Source organism: Microtus ochrogaster, chromosome 1 (genome assembly GCF_000317375.1).
Source record: "Microtus ochrogaster isolate Prairie Vole_2 chromosome 1, MicOch1.0, whole genome shotgun sequence".
Classification (NCBI taxonomy): Eukaryota; Metazoa; Chordata; class Mammalia; order Rodentia; family Cricetidae; genus Microtus; species Microtus ochrogaster.
The window spans coordinates 12,014,365-12,029,674 of NC_022009.1; the positions used below are offsets into that span (position 1 = coordinate 12,014,365).

The following is a 15,310-nucleotide window of genomic DNA, read 5'->3' on the forward strand; positions in this document are numbered from 1 at the left end:
AAAACAAAACAAAAAAAAAAAAAAAAAAAAAAAAGAAAACAGGCAGGCAGAGTAAGGCCAAATTATAAAATCTAGGCGGCGATGAAGCCTTCAGAACTTTTTTGGGGCTCACTGCTCACTGAAATCAAAGGTCTTCATGTTCTACAGACTGAACTAGCAAATACATAAATTAATTTTGAGACTGGGTCTTTTTATGTAGTCCTGGAACTCGCTACATACACCAGGCAGGCCTGTAAATCAACAGAAATCCTCCTGCTTCTGTCTCCGGAGTGCTGAAATTAAAATTAAACCACGCCCCGTTTCTTTGCGGAAATTAAAAAGAGACTACGTCTTCACAAAAGTCAACAGATTCCAGATAGCAGATGTCAACAAACAGCGCCGGGTAGTCACGCACACGCGACAAGGGCGACAAGAGCAAAGAAAGGCCCGGATGGAGGCGGAGCTTGATGTCCCGGATAACACGTCACGGAGCGCGCCTGCGTGAAGTAGCTGGGGCGGGACCTCGGGACCTGGTTCCCGGTGGCGGGGATTTGCCAGCCGGTAAGGAGCATGGGGACCCCTGCGGACGCCGCGACCCGTTCCGTGGGCGCAGGGTCGCTTGAAGGCGTGGGGATCCCGCCGGGCTTGCAGACCGACTGCGAGGCGCTGCTCAGCCGCTTCCAAGAGATGGACAGCGTGCGCTTCGAGGACTTCGCGGAGCTCTGGCGCAGCATGAAGTTCGCGACCATCTTCTGGTGGGTGTGCCTCGCCACCCGGCGGGAACGCAGCCTGGGTCCCCGGTCTCCGCCTGGTCGCTCTCCCTGGGTCGCCTCTCTGCAATCTCCACTGCATCCAGACCTCTGCCTCTCGACCTCCTCCAGTCTTGTTCACCCTGAAGGAATCCACGCTTAGAAACAAAGTAACCACACCGAGACGGGGTCCTCCACGAATGAATCCATTTAGCACGCAACAGTCAAAGTTGGAAGTGCGGATGTGAGCCGCTGTTTAGCTCTTTTAGGTGGACAAAGCCCAAATTCAGCCCTGGGGCCGCCTTACCTCATTTCCAGCCTCATTTCCAGCGCTCACACCTTGCACTCACTTTCTTGCCCCAGCGTTGCCTTTGGTCCTCCGCTGTTGCTTCCTAGCCTGCGAGTTCCCTCCCTCTTTTGGCTTGTCCGTGTTTTCAGTCGTATTTAAACCCAAATGACAGTTCTTTAGGGAGGGCTTTTGCTCTTCTGGACTAAGTGAGAGGTTCGTGGTCTATCTGCCCCCAGCATCATGTGCTTGCTTATCTCACCTGCCACATTATATTGCGTGGCTGCAGACGCAGTGTTGGAGAATGAAGAGCACAGATGATGGGCCCCAGGTATTAGAATTCAGCTCTCCAACCGTCCCCCACCGAAATCTGAGGCAAGCTTTTTTTTTTTTTTTAAATCTGTAAAATAGAGACAGACACAGTACTTCATGGTAGTGTGAGGATTAAATGAGCCAATATATTTGGGATGTTCCACATTCAAAATTAATGTTCGGTGTTATTACTACTTTTTGATTTCCCCCTTAGACTGACCTTTGTGAAACAGTGGCTTGATAAATGTGGTACTACTTCTTGTTTTTGTTTTTTGAGAAATGACCTCATTGTGTAGCCCTGGCTGGCCTGAAATTTGCTAACAAGACCAGACTGCCCTTGAGGTCTGCCTGCCTCTTCCTACCAAGGGCTGGGGTTACAGGCATTCATGACCAAGCCCAGGTTTGAATATGATGTTTGTGTTAATTAGCATAGCATATTGATTATTGAAAAGGCCAAATGATTGAATAAAACTTTATTAGAACTTTTTGCTGAGTAAAATAGTAAAAATAAAAATTCTACGGATGTAAACTAATTATTATGTAAATTACAGGGATGAAGGATAAAGATATTAGCTGGTCATAGTGATGCATACTGTTAAGCCCAGAATTGGGGGAGCTGGAGACAGGAGAATCAGGAGTTCAAGGTCATCCTTAACGACAAAGAGACTTCCAGATGAGCTGGGCTAGATGCCTTGCCTCGAGAAACCAAATAACAGCAAAAACTATTTATTGTACAACTATGATAGTACATCGCTAACTGTAATGTATCCACTGTTTAATATACTTCTAACAGAACTCTGAAAAGCAGCTATAATTGTCCATATTTTGGAGCTTAGAAAATCGAAGCTTTTTATTTTTTCGAGATAAGAATTTCTTTGGGTAGCCCTAGCTGTCCTGGAACTCACTCTGTAGACCAGGCTGGCCTCTAACTCACAGAGATCTTCTCCCTTTGCCTCCCACGTACTGGGATCAAAGGCATATCACCACCCAGCTGTAAAATTGAAGTTTAAGAAAGAAAATTTTACCAAGTGTGGTGACAGGCTGGTAATTATTAGAGTGAGCAGGAGGATCACAAGTTTGAGGTCAGCCTGGGCTGTGAAGTGAGACCCCCGTCTTAAGAATATCTAAATCAATGTCTTTCTATTCCTTTTTAAATTTAATTAAATTTTATTTATTATTATTATTTGAGACAAGGTCTTACTATGTAGTCTTGACTGGCCTGGAATTTATTGTGTAGACCAGGCTGGTCTCTAATGGGATTAAAGGTGTGCACCTCTGGGCTGGAGAGATGGCTCAGCAGTTAAGAGCACAGGCTGGTCTTCCTAGAGGACCAGAGTTTAATTCCTAGCACCCTCATGGCAGCTCACAGTTGTCTAAACTCCAGTTTCAGGGCATCTGGTCCTCTCATACAGTCAAACATGCAGGCAAAACACCAATGCACACAAAAATAAAAAAATTAAAAAGAAAAGAAAACAGGCCACATGAATGAGGGTACTCATGGATCCCAATTATTTAAGCCTTTTGGTGATGGCACTCGCCTTTAATCCCAGAGGGATTCATTTGGGAGGCAGAGACAGACCAGATTGGTCTACAAAGCAAGTTCCAGGATTGCCACGGCAACACAGAGAAACCCTGTCTCAAAAAACCAAAAATAAGTAAATAAATAAGCAAACAAAAACATATATGACCTTGCCCAGCCTATTTTCTATTTTCTTGTCTTTTCTGTTTCTAAAATCCATACTCTCTCACTGTACTAAAGGGCTACAGGGTGACACCAAGGGGATTTTTCTGGGTTACTCTATTAGAGGGGTGGTGGACTTCCTTCCTTCCTTCCTTCCTTCCTTCCTTCCTTCCTTCCTTCCTTCCTTCCTTCCTTCCTTCTTTCTTTCTTTCTTTCTTTCTTTCTTTCTTTCTTTCTTTCTTTCTTTCTCTTTTTTTGAGACAGGGTCTCTGTATGCAGCCCTGACTGTCCTGGAACTCGGCATATAGATGAAGCTGGCCTCATACTCAAAGGGATTTGCCTGCCTCTACTTCCTGAGTGCTAGCATTAAAGGCGTGGGCCACTACACCTGGCTAAATTTTCTTTAGGAATCATTTTGGTCTCACTATGGTGGGTAGTTCATGTTCTTTTACTGTACTTACTTATACTTATTGTTTGAGAGCCAAAGTGGTCTCCCCATTTGTAGTGAGGTGTAATGGATTCCTCTAGCTAAAGGGCTTAGGTCTTTATCATTTTATTTTGCTGTTATTAAATGACAAATGCAACATATTTATAGTGATGTGAATGTCAGTTACTTGTACGTGTTGAATGTGTTTTGGGGCATTTTCGTTAAGATTGGCTTTGTTTTTTCAAAGTAGGATCTGGCTATGGTCTTGCATTTGCGGCAATCCTGCCTCCTGTCTTGTGAGTGCTGGAATTATAGTCTGGGCCACCACTCCCAGCTTCTTGTTTTGACAGTGGGTCTCTTATAGCCCAGACTGGCCTTGATCTTAGTATGGAGCCAAGGATGGCCTTATACCTTTTGATCCTTCTGCCTCCAGTTCTCAATTGCTGGGAGGGAGTTCAGAAGTCTGCTCCTGTGTCTGGCTTTTAAAAGATGGAGACCATTTTTAATCTGCTAAGTTAGGGTCTATCCTAGAACACTAACACAATGAGTAATGAGTTCAAGGTTGCCTTCCTTGTTTCATTCAGTTTTAAGAGGATCATCACACTGGCTTTTGTGTTCTGGTGAATGGGAGCATGGATGATGTTAAGCTGTTTCTCTTAACTTAAATCATAAGCCTTCTCTCTGTTTTGGAATGTGTGTACACTGTGTGAAGATGTGTTGCGGTGATTGGTGTGATAAAAAGCTGAACAGCCAATAGCTAGGCAGGAGGAGATGGGGAGAGAGAAACTTGGAGGATAAATCTAGGTGTGGGATTTGACAACAGACTTGGAGCAAGTCGGGCATGCTGTACTGAGGAAAGGTAAAAGCCACATGGCAAAACGTAGATTAATAGAAGCAGGTTAATTAAGTCACAAGAGTAACTGGGAACAAGCCCAAGCTGAAGGCCAAACTTTAGTAAGAAGTCTCCGTGTTGTTATTTGGGAGCCGGCCATCTAAAACTAGTCTGACAAGAAAGCTTGGATGCCTTCCAGGGACAGAAAGCGATACAAATCCCGGAGACTGTTGGGAAATGTTTTTGAGTCTGTAATGACCATGATTATTTTAATAGTAAATGTTCTGAATACCGAATCTGAATGTGAATCCTCTTTTACAGTCGTCATTTTGGCAGCCAGGCTGGGGATTTGGTGGCAGTGTCACGGTTCCCTGACCGAGTGGTCAATGCACGGTAGAAAATGAGTTCTTTCTTCTTGACTCTCAAGAGGGCCAGGTGTGGTGTCTCCATCTAGTTCCCAGCAGTTAAAGAAGCAGGGGTCTCGAATAACTTTTGTCTGTGTTCATGTAACAGTGGGTATGTATATATATCCTTTTTGTTTTACAGTGGCAAGATGAGGAACCTGAAAAAGAACCTGTTTACAAAAGAGGCTTTAGCTCTGGCCTGGCGCTACTTTTTGCCTCCATACACCTTCCAGATCAGAGTTGGTGCTTTGTATCTACTGTACGGGTTGTACAACACGCAGCTGTGCCAGCCAAAACAAAAGGTAAGGTTGGGGGATTAGTTTCCCCCAGTAGAAACCTGAACCAGGTACTGTATTTTAAAAATAATAAGGGACTTAGGTAGAAATATTAGTGTTTGAGTTTACAGTCATGAAAAGGGATCCAGTCCGTTTCTCATGGTGCCTTGCTTTTCTCTTCCTGGTTGTAGATCAGAGTTGCCCTGCAGGACTGGGATGACGTTATTAGATTTCAGCAAGACTTGATAAACGCACAGCATTTTGATGCAGCTTTTGTTTTCAGGAAGCTTCGGCTAGACAGAGCCTTCCACTTCACAGCAATGCCCAAGCTGGTATGTTGCCTTAAAAAACATAACAAAACAAACCACCATGTATTTTCACAACAAGTTATATTTCTTTTTTTTTTTTTTTTTTTTTTTTTTTTTTTTGGTTTTTCGAGACAGGGTTTCTCTGTGGCTTTGGAGCCTGTCCTGGAACTAGCTCTGTAGACCAGGCTGGTCTCGAACTCATAGAGATCCGCCTGCCTCTGCCTCCCGAGTGCTGGGATTAAAGGCGTGCGCCACCACCGCCCGGCTAACAAGTTATATTTCGTTGTCCATTGCTTGCTTCGTTTTTCTGGAAGTGTGTAGTCTGTTAGTGGTGATCAAAACTGTAGCCCTTCTTATGATTGTTTTCCCTGCAGACAGAATAGAACCTCTGCTCTTAAGTCAGGGTTTTGTGGATGCCACACCTGAAGCCAGTTGTTGTGAGTGGGAAGAGATGTGGCGCATGGATCTCTTCCAGCGTTGAGGGTTCAGTCCTGAGCTGCATGCACGTTAGGAAGTTATCAGTCACTCAGCTGTCTCTCTTGTCTTGCTGCTTTTGTGTAGAAATCTGCCAAACATGCCTTTCTACATTTGAGTCTCAAGAGGGCTTGACAAAGGAATTTAAATCTCAGTTGGTAAAAAATTGAAATTTCTAAAAAAAAAAAAAAAAAAAAATCAACACCATTTGTTCAGTTTTGTAACATTTAAGACACTGGATCAGAAGAGCAGAGAGTCTCCTGGAAAATCATCTGTCATTTCAAAGCTGGGCAGATTCTGTAGCATGCAGTGTGGCCTCTGATACTTAAAGATGCCTGCTAGGCTCTGAAAATGGATCGCTAACAAGCGTATTGTAGAGTTTTTCTTCTTCTCCTGTGCTTTTACTCCTAGCTTGTGTTTAAGCACTTTAAAAATATCCTTTAAAAGGTGTTCATTTAACATTTTTGAAAAAGTCTTATTGTTGTGCATGTGTGAACCTAATGTAGTAGGTGGTGCATGTTCACTGCGCACATGCCACTGCACGTGTGTAGGCGGTAGGACAGCTTTGTGGCGTTCTCCTTTCAACCATGACGGGAAGTCTAGGGATCCACTCAGGTGACCAGGCTTGCTCAGCCCGTAACTTCGCTCACGGAGCCATCTTTCCAGTACCAGATGTCTATTGTAAAATGCATTCTTTGTATTTAGCTTTCATGTAGAATGAAGAAAAAAATTCAAAAAACTGAAGTGACACAAAAATTTAAGGACCCAAATGATCGTGTAATGAAGCTTATCACTTCTGATGTATTGGAGGTGAGTTTGTTCTCACACTCTGAAGTTGGGGAATGTGGTCTTATTGACAATTATACTGAGGTTATAACTTCATTAACTGGTTAGTGACAGTTTCTGTAATTGTTTTAGCATTTATCTTGTTAACACAGTCAGTTTGGAAAGTGATTATATTTTAAATTAGTTTGCCTTTAAAATTGTCATCAGATGGAAATAAAGGACCAATTATGGTGGTACATGCCTACAGTTGCAATACTAGCCTGGTTTATGTAGCAAGACCCTGTCTCTTAAGATAAAACAGTCTCACACCCACACCCATACTATGTGTGTGTGTGTGTGTGTGTGTGTGTGTATGTATGAACCCTAATATACATACAGGAAATAAAGGGCCCCTCTTTTCACTTTTAGGAAATGCTGAATGTTCACGATCATTACCAAAATATGAAGCATGCTATTTCAGCTGATAAGACCACGCCAGACAAAGCTCTCAGCCTGGTAAAGGAGGATTTTTTTGACACCATTAAGAACATAGTTTTGGAGCACCAACAGTGGCACGAGGACAGGAAGGTAATTACTTATTGTTGCTGTCCTGCCCTTGTACTGTGTACAGATGTGAACATGTGGGCTCTGCCAAAGAGAGGCAGCCTGGCATGGTGGCCGCATTGCTGTCCAGTGAGGGTTTAGAGGGCTTTGCCCTTCTAGTTAGGGCTCTGTCACTTAGCAGGCATGTGATGTGACTTCATTCAGCATTACAAATAGGGATGGGGGAGAGTAAATCTTGTGTTTTTAGACCAAACCCAGCATATAAATTACTTTTGTTTGGTGCAATATTAATTTCAACATGGTTGTAAAATTTTGAATTCATTCCCAACATGTAAATATTAGTGGACTGTGTGTTCTTATAAACCAGAGAGTCTGGTTCCACTGGCTTCATTTGCTGGATAGTAGGGGACCCTACACCCCAATGGAGGCTTTTCTCTTTCCAGCATTGTCTCTCTGTGTGACTGAGACATTGATTTTTCAACCTAGCTTTCTTTCTTTTTTCTTTCTTTGTTTTTATACACATATACGCACACATATTTTGTTTGTTCGTTTGTTTTGAGGGCAGTTCTTTCTATTTAGTCCTGGAACTCACTGTATAGACCAGGCTGGCCTTGAACTTCACAGAGGTCCTCTTTCCTCTGCATCCTGAGTGCTAGAATTAAAAGTGTGTAACACCACACCCAATTTTTTTTTAAATACCAAGGAGTATATTCTTCATTTGTTAAGGGGGTTTAGGTAATTTAAAAAATACTTTCTACTTCCTAGAACTATTTTGAAACTTTGTGGTCCTTTAAAAATATTTTTTGCTGCGTGTGTGTGTGTGTGTATGTGTGTGTGTGTGTGTGTGCTTGATTGAGTGCTCATGGAAGTCAGAGGACAGCTCCTGGGAATTGCTTTTCTTCTTTTAGCTTGTGGGTTCTAGGGATTGAGCTTGGGTCATCGGGCTTGATAGCAAATGCCCTGACCTACTGAGCCATCTCTCTAGCATGAAATTTTATAATCTTTTTTTTTTTAAATGACAGTCTTTTTTTTAAATATTTATTTATTTATTATGTATGCAATATTCTGTCTGTATGTATCCCTGCAGGCCAGAAGAGGGCACCACACCCCATTACAGATGGTTATGAGCCACCATGTGGTTACTGGGAATTGAACTCAGTACCTTTGGAAGAGCAGGCAATGCTCTTAACCTCTGAACCATCTCTCCAGCCCCCGAAATTTTATAATCTTTATCTTTTGTTTTGTTTTGTTTTTTCGAGACAGGGTTTCTCTGTGTAACAACCCTAGCTTCCCTGGAACTAGCTCTTATAGACCAAGCGGGCCTTGAACTCACAGAGATCCGCCTGCCTTTGCTTCCCAAGTGCTGGGATTAAAGGCGTGAGTCCCCACCCCCCAGCTGAAACTTCATAATGTTAGACAGTGTGCTGGTTAGTTTTCTGTTAGCTTGATGAACGCTAGAGTCATTTGAAAAGGGGGAACCTCAGTTGTGTAAATGCTTCCATTAGACTGACCTTCGCGACTCTGTGAGACATTTTCTTGATTACTGATTGGTGTGGGAGGTGCAGCCTGCTGTGGGTAGTGCTGCCCCTGGCAGGTGGTCTGGTATAAAGAAGTAGTCTGAGCAAGTCATGGGAAGCAGCCCAGTAAGCAGAGTTCCTCCATGGCGTCTGCTTCGGTTCTTGTCTCTAGGTGCCTCCTGAGTCTCTACTCTGACCTCCTTTCACGATGGACTGTAAGCTAAAAGGTGAAATAAACCCTTTCCTTCCCAAGTCGCTCTGGCCGTGGTCTTTATCACAGCAATAGGACAGATGGTGACCCATGCTGCAGTAATATGAAATGACTTAATTTTTCACTAATTAAAAGTAACTTCTTCATTTTTAAAATTGTAACCTACTAATTATCTGTAATTAATGGAAATATAAATGTGTGTATATTAATAACATTTCTGTTCTTTCAGAATCCGTCCTTAAAACCTAAACTTAAAGATGGAGAAGAAGAAAGTGAAAGCACTTCCCAGGAGCCAGAGGTCAGCAAAATGTTAACAAAGGCAGGGTCTGTCCCTTTTATGTGTGGCTGATTCCGCTTTGTACGTGTTAGGACCCTTAGCTCACATTAGTAAACATGGGAGAATTCTGCTCTGTGTATTCTGTGGTAGTCAGTCTGTGGTAACCTGAACTGTGCAGGGCATTCCACATCCAGGTCGGCAGTGAGGGGGTAGCAGTTCTGAGCAGGTGGGGGCAGGGTGCTGGGAGGTGCTCTTAATTCTTAGGGGCAGGGTCAGGCTTGTGTGAGAAAGTCTTTGTCAGCCTTTGACTCTGTGATACCGGGGTGCTTTTTGCAGTTTCTCATGTTCAGTGTTTCATCTCTCTTGTGCTGCCATCTTTAGGCAGATGAAGGAATGACAGTCAAGAATTCTGCTTAGTCCCTAAGGCTTTTGTCCCTGTTTTCTTCCTGAGTCTTGAAGGAAATGGTCCACCACTGTGAGGATGGCATTATGACACTTGCTCTGCCTGCAGGCAGAGGGTGCTGTCATGTGTGATTTTGTATCGATGCATGTCTAAACATGTTAGTTTCTTTTGTTTTTCCTTTGTCTCAAATCTTAATCTTGACTATAGAGCCTTAGATTTTCGTAATGTCCCTAACGTTTGAACTTTGTTTTCCTTGTTTATTTTCCTTCCAGAGATGTGAAAGAGCAGAGTCTTTAGCAAAAATAAAAGCAAAAGCCTTTTCTGCTGTTGCTCAGGTAAGTTTCTTGTTTAATACGCTAAGGTACAGCCTGCTTTCTCAAATGGTAGTGTAGTTTCTATCTCTCTAGTCCACACACAGTTGAAGAGTCCGTCACCCAGCAGGCGCTCTGCAGCCGGGCAGCGTTCTGCCCTTTGCCTCTTGCCCCGTGCACCTGACCCCGAGGGAGGGCCCTGTTTGGCTTCTCCTCTTCTAGGTCTTCCTTTTGCCCGTTGCCTAGAATGTTGACGTCATGTTCTCCCCTCTTCCACCTTCTGGGACTCCAGTCCAGGAGCAGCGGGGGTTTGCTGTGTGTCTCTCAAGTTCAGGACCATAACTTGGGTTTTTATTGATTGTTGGCCTTCAAGTGGCTATCATTTCAGTCTGAGACCTTTGTGCCTAAAGAATTTTTTGAATTATTATTTTTTATTGTATCTTTCTTTTTTCTTTACCCATCTTGTTTTTTTTCTTTGCTATTTTCAGTCTGTTTCTGTTAGGGTGTTTCTTAAATGTTAACTTTTGGCCATTGATTTTTGTTGTTTGTTTTTTAGTATTTGTGCTACATTTTTTTTCTGTACCGAGAATGTCTGTCATTAAGGATATTGATTTAATTAGTTTTTGATGTTTCCTCCCATTTTCTTTGAATCTGTTTCTCTATTTATTTTGGTCTCTGTTTTTCATTCTCTTGGCTTTGTTCCAGAAGATCGGAGCTCCTCAGATACCTCTTTATATAGAGTGACTAACGGTTGAGGCAGGCTTTTAACTCCTTCATTTCCTTTTTTGGATCTAGTCATTTTGACTAAAGAGCAAGCTTCCATTCCCTTTCCTGAGAGAGGAAGGTAGGAAGCAAGCCCAGCTGCCAGTGTTTCCGGAGCTTCCAGTCAGTCAGGACAGGAGCTCAGAGTCCGTGCTCAGACAGCCTTCTACTGCCTCCGCCCTCCTCCACTGTACCGTCTTTGTTTCTTTGGTTTCATTCATTCATCCATTTATTTATTTATCAATTATTAAAATCCTAAATATCTCTGATTTGTTTTTCCCAGAGGATAGACTCCTGGTGTCCTGGGGAGGCGGTTCATTGCCCAGCTTTGAGGCTGGGGAGCAGGACTCGGTTCCCCTGTAGATTTTTGCTGTGTCTCCCTATGGTTTTGATGCAGGTCTATTAGGTGAACTGTTCTGTAGTAGCTCTCCCTTGTGGCCATGTGATTTCTAACCTTCCCTTGTTAAGGCAGTTGTCACTCACTTCCCTACTCAGAACTATAATTGAGTTGTTCCCACCATGTGTCTGGTTTTTGTTTTTTGGTTTTGTGTGTGTGTGTGTGTGTTTGTGTCATTATTTTACTCAAGTTTTAGGAGAAAGCATGTAGATGCCAGTCCACAGCCGTTCTATCCAAATAAACACACAGAGGCTTATATTAATTGCAAACTGTTTGACCTGCTAGCTCAGGCTTATTACTAATTCGCTCTTATGACTTAGATTCACCCAAAATTTTTGTCTATGTTTAGCGATATGGCTTAGTACCTATTTTCAGTAGGGAATTCTCATCTTACTTCCTCTGTGTCTGGCTTGGGCCTTTCCTCTTCCCAGAATTCTCTTAGTCTAGTTGCCTCCATCTATACGTCCTGCCTGGCTACTGGCCAGTCAGTATTTTACTAAACTAATACGAGTGACAAATCCTTACAGTGTACAGTAGCATTATTCCACAGCAAGTACTGATAAATTCATTTTTAATTCTGTATATTTTTCTTAGATCTTTTTTCCTGACTATTTTATGGGAAATCAAACTATCATTTTCCAACTGTAGAAATAAAAAAGTAATAGTCAGTATTTAGGAGGATTCTCCATTGGTTAGGTATTATACCTTTGCTGCACACCATCACAGTAAAATGAGTATAAGACATTGAAAATACACCAAGGAAGATAAATGGATTATATTCAGCTCTTTTTAACCAGAATTCTCTTTATGTATGGAGAGAATTTGTTGTCAAATGGTATCTTGTGTATATCTTAAGACAGCAGATAATTTTGAAAGTCCAATTGCATCATACCCCACGATTGTTCTACGTGTATGATTGCACAGCTGCAGTTTTTTCTCTCGTAAGGTGCAGTTGGTGTCTTAGAATTGCTTTTGAAGACTCGCTGGTAAGGCATATCTCTGAGTTCAGGGCCAGCCTGGTTTATATAGTATATCTAGCGAGGGCTGTGTAGAGGGACCCTGCCTCAGAACAACAACAGATCCCTTGGTTTGCTGGTCTCAGATACCATTAGGACCAGAACTTCCCTCCTCACTTTTCCTGTCTGTCTTTTCAGTATTGTTCATGCTCCTGGCTTTGGTTCAGAGCTGGTGTTTCCTTCCTGGTAGTTACAGTTCTAAAACAGTGAACAAGTGGGTGTGTGAAACCCATCTTGACCAGTCTGGGCCTTATGGTCATACCTGGAACAAGGCAAACAGTGGGAGGTGCCTTATTGTGAGTCAGACCCTACTCTTCTGAGATTCTAGATAACCCAGTGTGAGCTGATGGTGAGGCAGCTGCAGGACTTGGTTATACAGGTGAAAAGTCTGTGTCTGCGTAAAAACTGTGTATAGTACAAGCCCGGTAATAGTAAGGACATGATGGCATGTGTTTCTGCTTTCCTCACCTTCGTGATCTGTCCTTTGGACTCACTGTGTTATTCATCGTGAATAACTGGGTTTCTCTTAATAAGGCGTCCAAGTCCAGGAGGCATCGCCAAGCCAAGCTTGACTCCTCTGACTCTGATTCTGGGTCTGGACAAGGGCAAGGCAAAGCAGCTAAGAAGAAAAGAACCAGAGAGACAGCAGAACCAGCAGGAAAGAAGAGGCCTTCCAAAAGCAGAGGTACTTTGCTTTAAAAGTCTTACTAAGGCCTGGCAGGGATGAGTAGTCCTTACTTCTAGGATGGGTTAGATCATGATGGGGAGATATCTGTAATACCAACATCCATGAGGCTGAGGCAGGAGGATTACCAGTTTAAGGCCAACTTGAGCTACATAGTAAGATCTTAGCCAGGTGGTAGTGCATGCCTTTAATCCCAGCACTCGGAAGGCAGAAGCAGGCCAATCTCTGTGAGTCTGAGGCCAGCCTGGTCTATAAGAGCTAGTTCCTGGACAGGCTTTAAAGTTACAGAGAAACCCTGCCTTGACCAATAAACAAACAAATAAATGATCTGTCTCAGAAAAAAAAAAAGATTTGTGTGAGAACATCATGGAATTTAATTTTAAAGATTAACCCATTTTCATAGCTTCATGGGCTCTTGTTGCTGAAAGAGACCCTAGAGATTATATCAAACATATTATTCAGTGTAACTTTATTAGTAATGATGTATGTAAATTAAATTACATCTAGAAAAGGCCAGTAAGTAATGCAGTCTATAAACTTTATCTCCTTCAGTTAAATTCATTAAAGTATCTGTTTCCTTTGTAATAGAGTGTCTGCAAAATGATCTTACTACTTGACCATGTATTTTAATGATTTGAATTTTCGAAAATTGAATAAATGCTATGTATTCAGCACAGCTAAAGTTGGAATGTATTAATGACAGAAAGCACACTAGAAACATTAACACATACTTAATAATTTTACCAGACACACTGCTAGCTAGGTTTGTGAAAGTCATTTACGGCCTCTGAATGTGTTTCTTTTTTCCTTTATTGAGGCAGTGGAGGGTGAGTGGAAGTTAAATAGCTTCAGTGTATGTCAGATATGGTTCTGTGCTGTGTGAAAGTTGCTTCAAGTGCAGTAAGAATTCTGAGGAAGACGCCCATGGTGGTTAAGGGTAGCCAAGTAGTGATTTAAAGGGGAACTTGCTCCTCAGAAGTTGGCAGGCACAGGGAAGACAATTCAGTTCAAACTTGAGCATTGAAAAAAAAAAAATCCCAAAGTGCAAAAACAGGCCCCTGAACTGATGTAGGAGGTAAATCAAAAGCTCTTCCTGAATCTAGTCATTTTAGGATGAAGTCATGATGCAGTTAATTGGAATCTAATAGATTAATAATATAATTTATCTTATATTAGGCTTATAAAGGGGGAAATATATATTATAATTGATAATGTTTGATATCCATCCTTGATTTAAAAAGTCTCTAGATTAGGGGTCATCAGACTTTCTATAAGGTTCAGATAGCGAGTATTTTAGACTTTATAAGCTATACGACTTCTTTCGCAGCTTAGCTGTGCAGCTCCCAGTTTAATGTGAAAGAACATCTGAATATACTGCAGTAGAAGTAGGTGATGGGTTAGGGTCACCACAGACCGTGCCAGAGCAGTCCTTTCCTGGAGGAAAGAAATAGATGCTCCTTTAGTTTTTAAAGGCAGGAAGACAGACAGAGAGCCTAACATTAACAACGATACATTAGAAGAATATTTTATCTGACATTGTGCATAGAGAGCCAGGTGGTGTGATTGGGAACGTGAACTTGTACATTATCAGAGAGAAGCTATACAGTTTCCATGGTTTGTGAGTGGCCAGTGCTATATGTAAAATGTATTCTGTACTTAGCTGAACAAAAATTAAGAGCAAAAGTTTTAGTAAAGTAAGGGACCCTACTACAGAAATTATAGCTGGAAAGGTTCATAAAGAGAATCTGAGATAGTTTTATTGATATAGTAAGTTAATAGTAACAGATTATAAATTTTTCATAAGACACAATATAGTAAATCTGAATAACCTTTTATTTGCCAAAGGAATAGAATTTGAAGATGCTCTACTGGACATCTCTGTAAATTTTAGTGGACATGGTAGTACATACTTTTAATCCCCATGCTAGGGCATCAGAGGAAGGCAGATCTCCATGATTTCTAGGCTACACAGGGCTGCATAATGAGACTCTGTCTTAAGGGGGGAAAAAGAAATAATTTGAATTTTATTTGTTATGTTTTGTTTTGGTGAAGATAGGACTCCTGCAGCCCAAGCTCACCTCGGCTCTCTTGGCTGTCTGTGTAGACACAGATGGTTTTAAACTCCCGAACCTTCTGCCTCTACCTTCCAAGTGCTGGGATTATATACACACACTACCACACTGGCTCAAGAATTTTAATTTTAAGGAAGTGCAGTTTGTAATTTTTTCTTTCATGATTCATGCTTTTTGTGTTATGCGTTAAAAAAGTTTTATCTGAGAATAGTTCTTCAGTGTTCTCTGGTATGCATTTTGAAACTTTCATGTGTGTGACACATTTGAATCATTTTGTTACACATGCAAGTGGAGGGATTTTCTGACTGTGGATGGAAAACTGTATCAGCATTGTTTAAGGCTACTCTTTTTCCTCCAAATGGCCTTCACACCTTTGTCAGAAATAAAACCAAGACCATCTCAATGGCTCAGCAGGTAAAGGAGATGGCTGCCAAACCTGTCAGCCTGAGCTCAGTCTCCTGGACCCTCTGGCAGTAGGAGTGAGCCGGGTTTCAGCCGCTGTCCTTTGACCTCCACGTACACACCTACACAGGTGTGCCTCAGTGTCACATGTACACCTACACAGGTGTGCCTCAGTGTCACATGTACACCTACACAGGTGTG

General features: G+C 42.1%; 1 protein-coding gene across 1 annotated transcript in view; it reads left to right on the plus strand.

Annotated features, from left to right (window-relative positions):
• Positions 1–476: 476 nt before the first annotated feature.
• Positions 477–15,310, plus strand: part of Snapc1 (small nuclear RNA activating complex polypeptide 1) — a 19,584-nt gene continuing 4,750 nt past the window's right edge. Inside the window, exons 1-8 of the mRNA XM_005343207.3 lie at positions 477–734; positions 4,813–4,972; positions 5,137–5,277; positions 6,433–6,537; positions 6,922–7,080; positions 9,014–9,082; positions 9,737–9,799; positions 12,485–12,635. Coding sequence (XP_005343264.1) covers positions 550–734; positions 4,813–4,972; positions 5,137–5,277; positions 6,433–6,537; positions 6,922–7,080; positions 9,014–9,082; positions 9,737–9,799; positions 12,485–12,635 — 1,033 coding nt within the window. The 5' untranslated portion in view covers positions 477–549. The remainder of the gene's footprint in view (positions 735–4,812; positions 4,973–5,136; positions 5,278–6,432; positions 6,538–6,921; positions 7,081–9,013; positions 9,083–9,736; positions 9,800–12,484; positions 12,636–15,310) is intronic.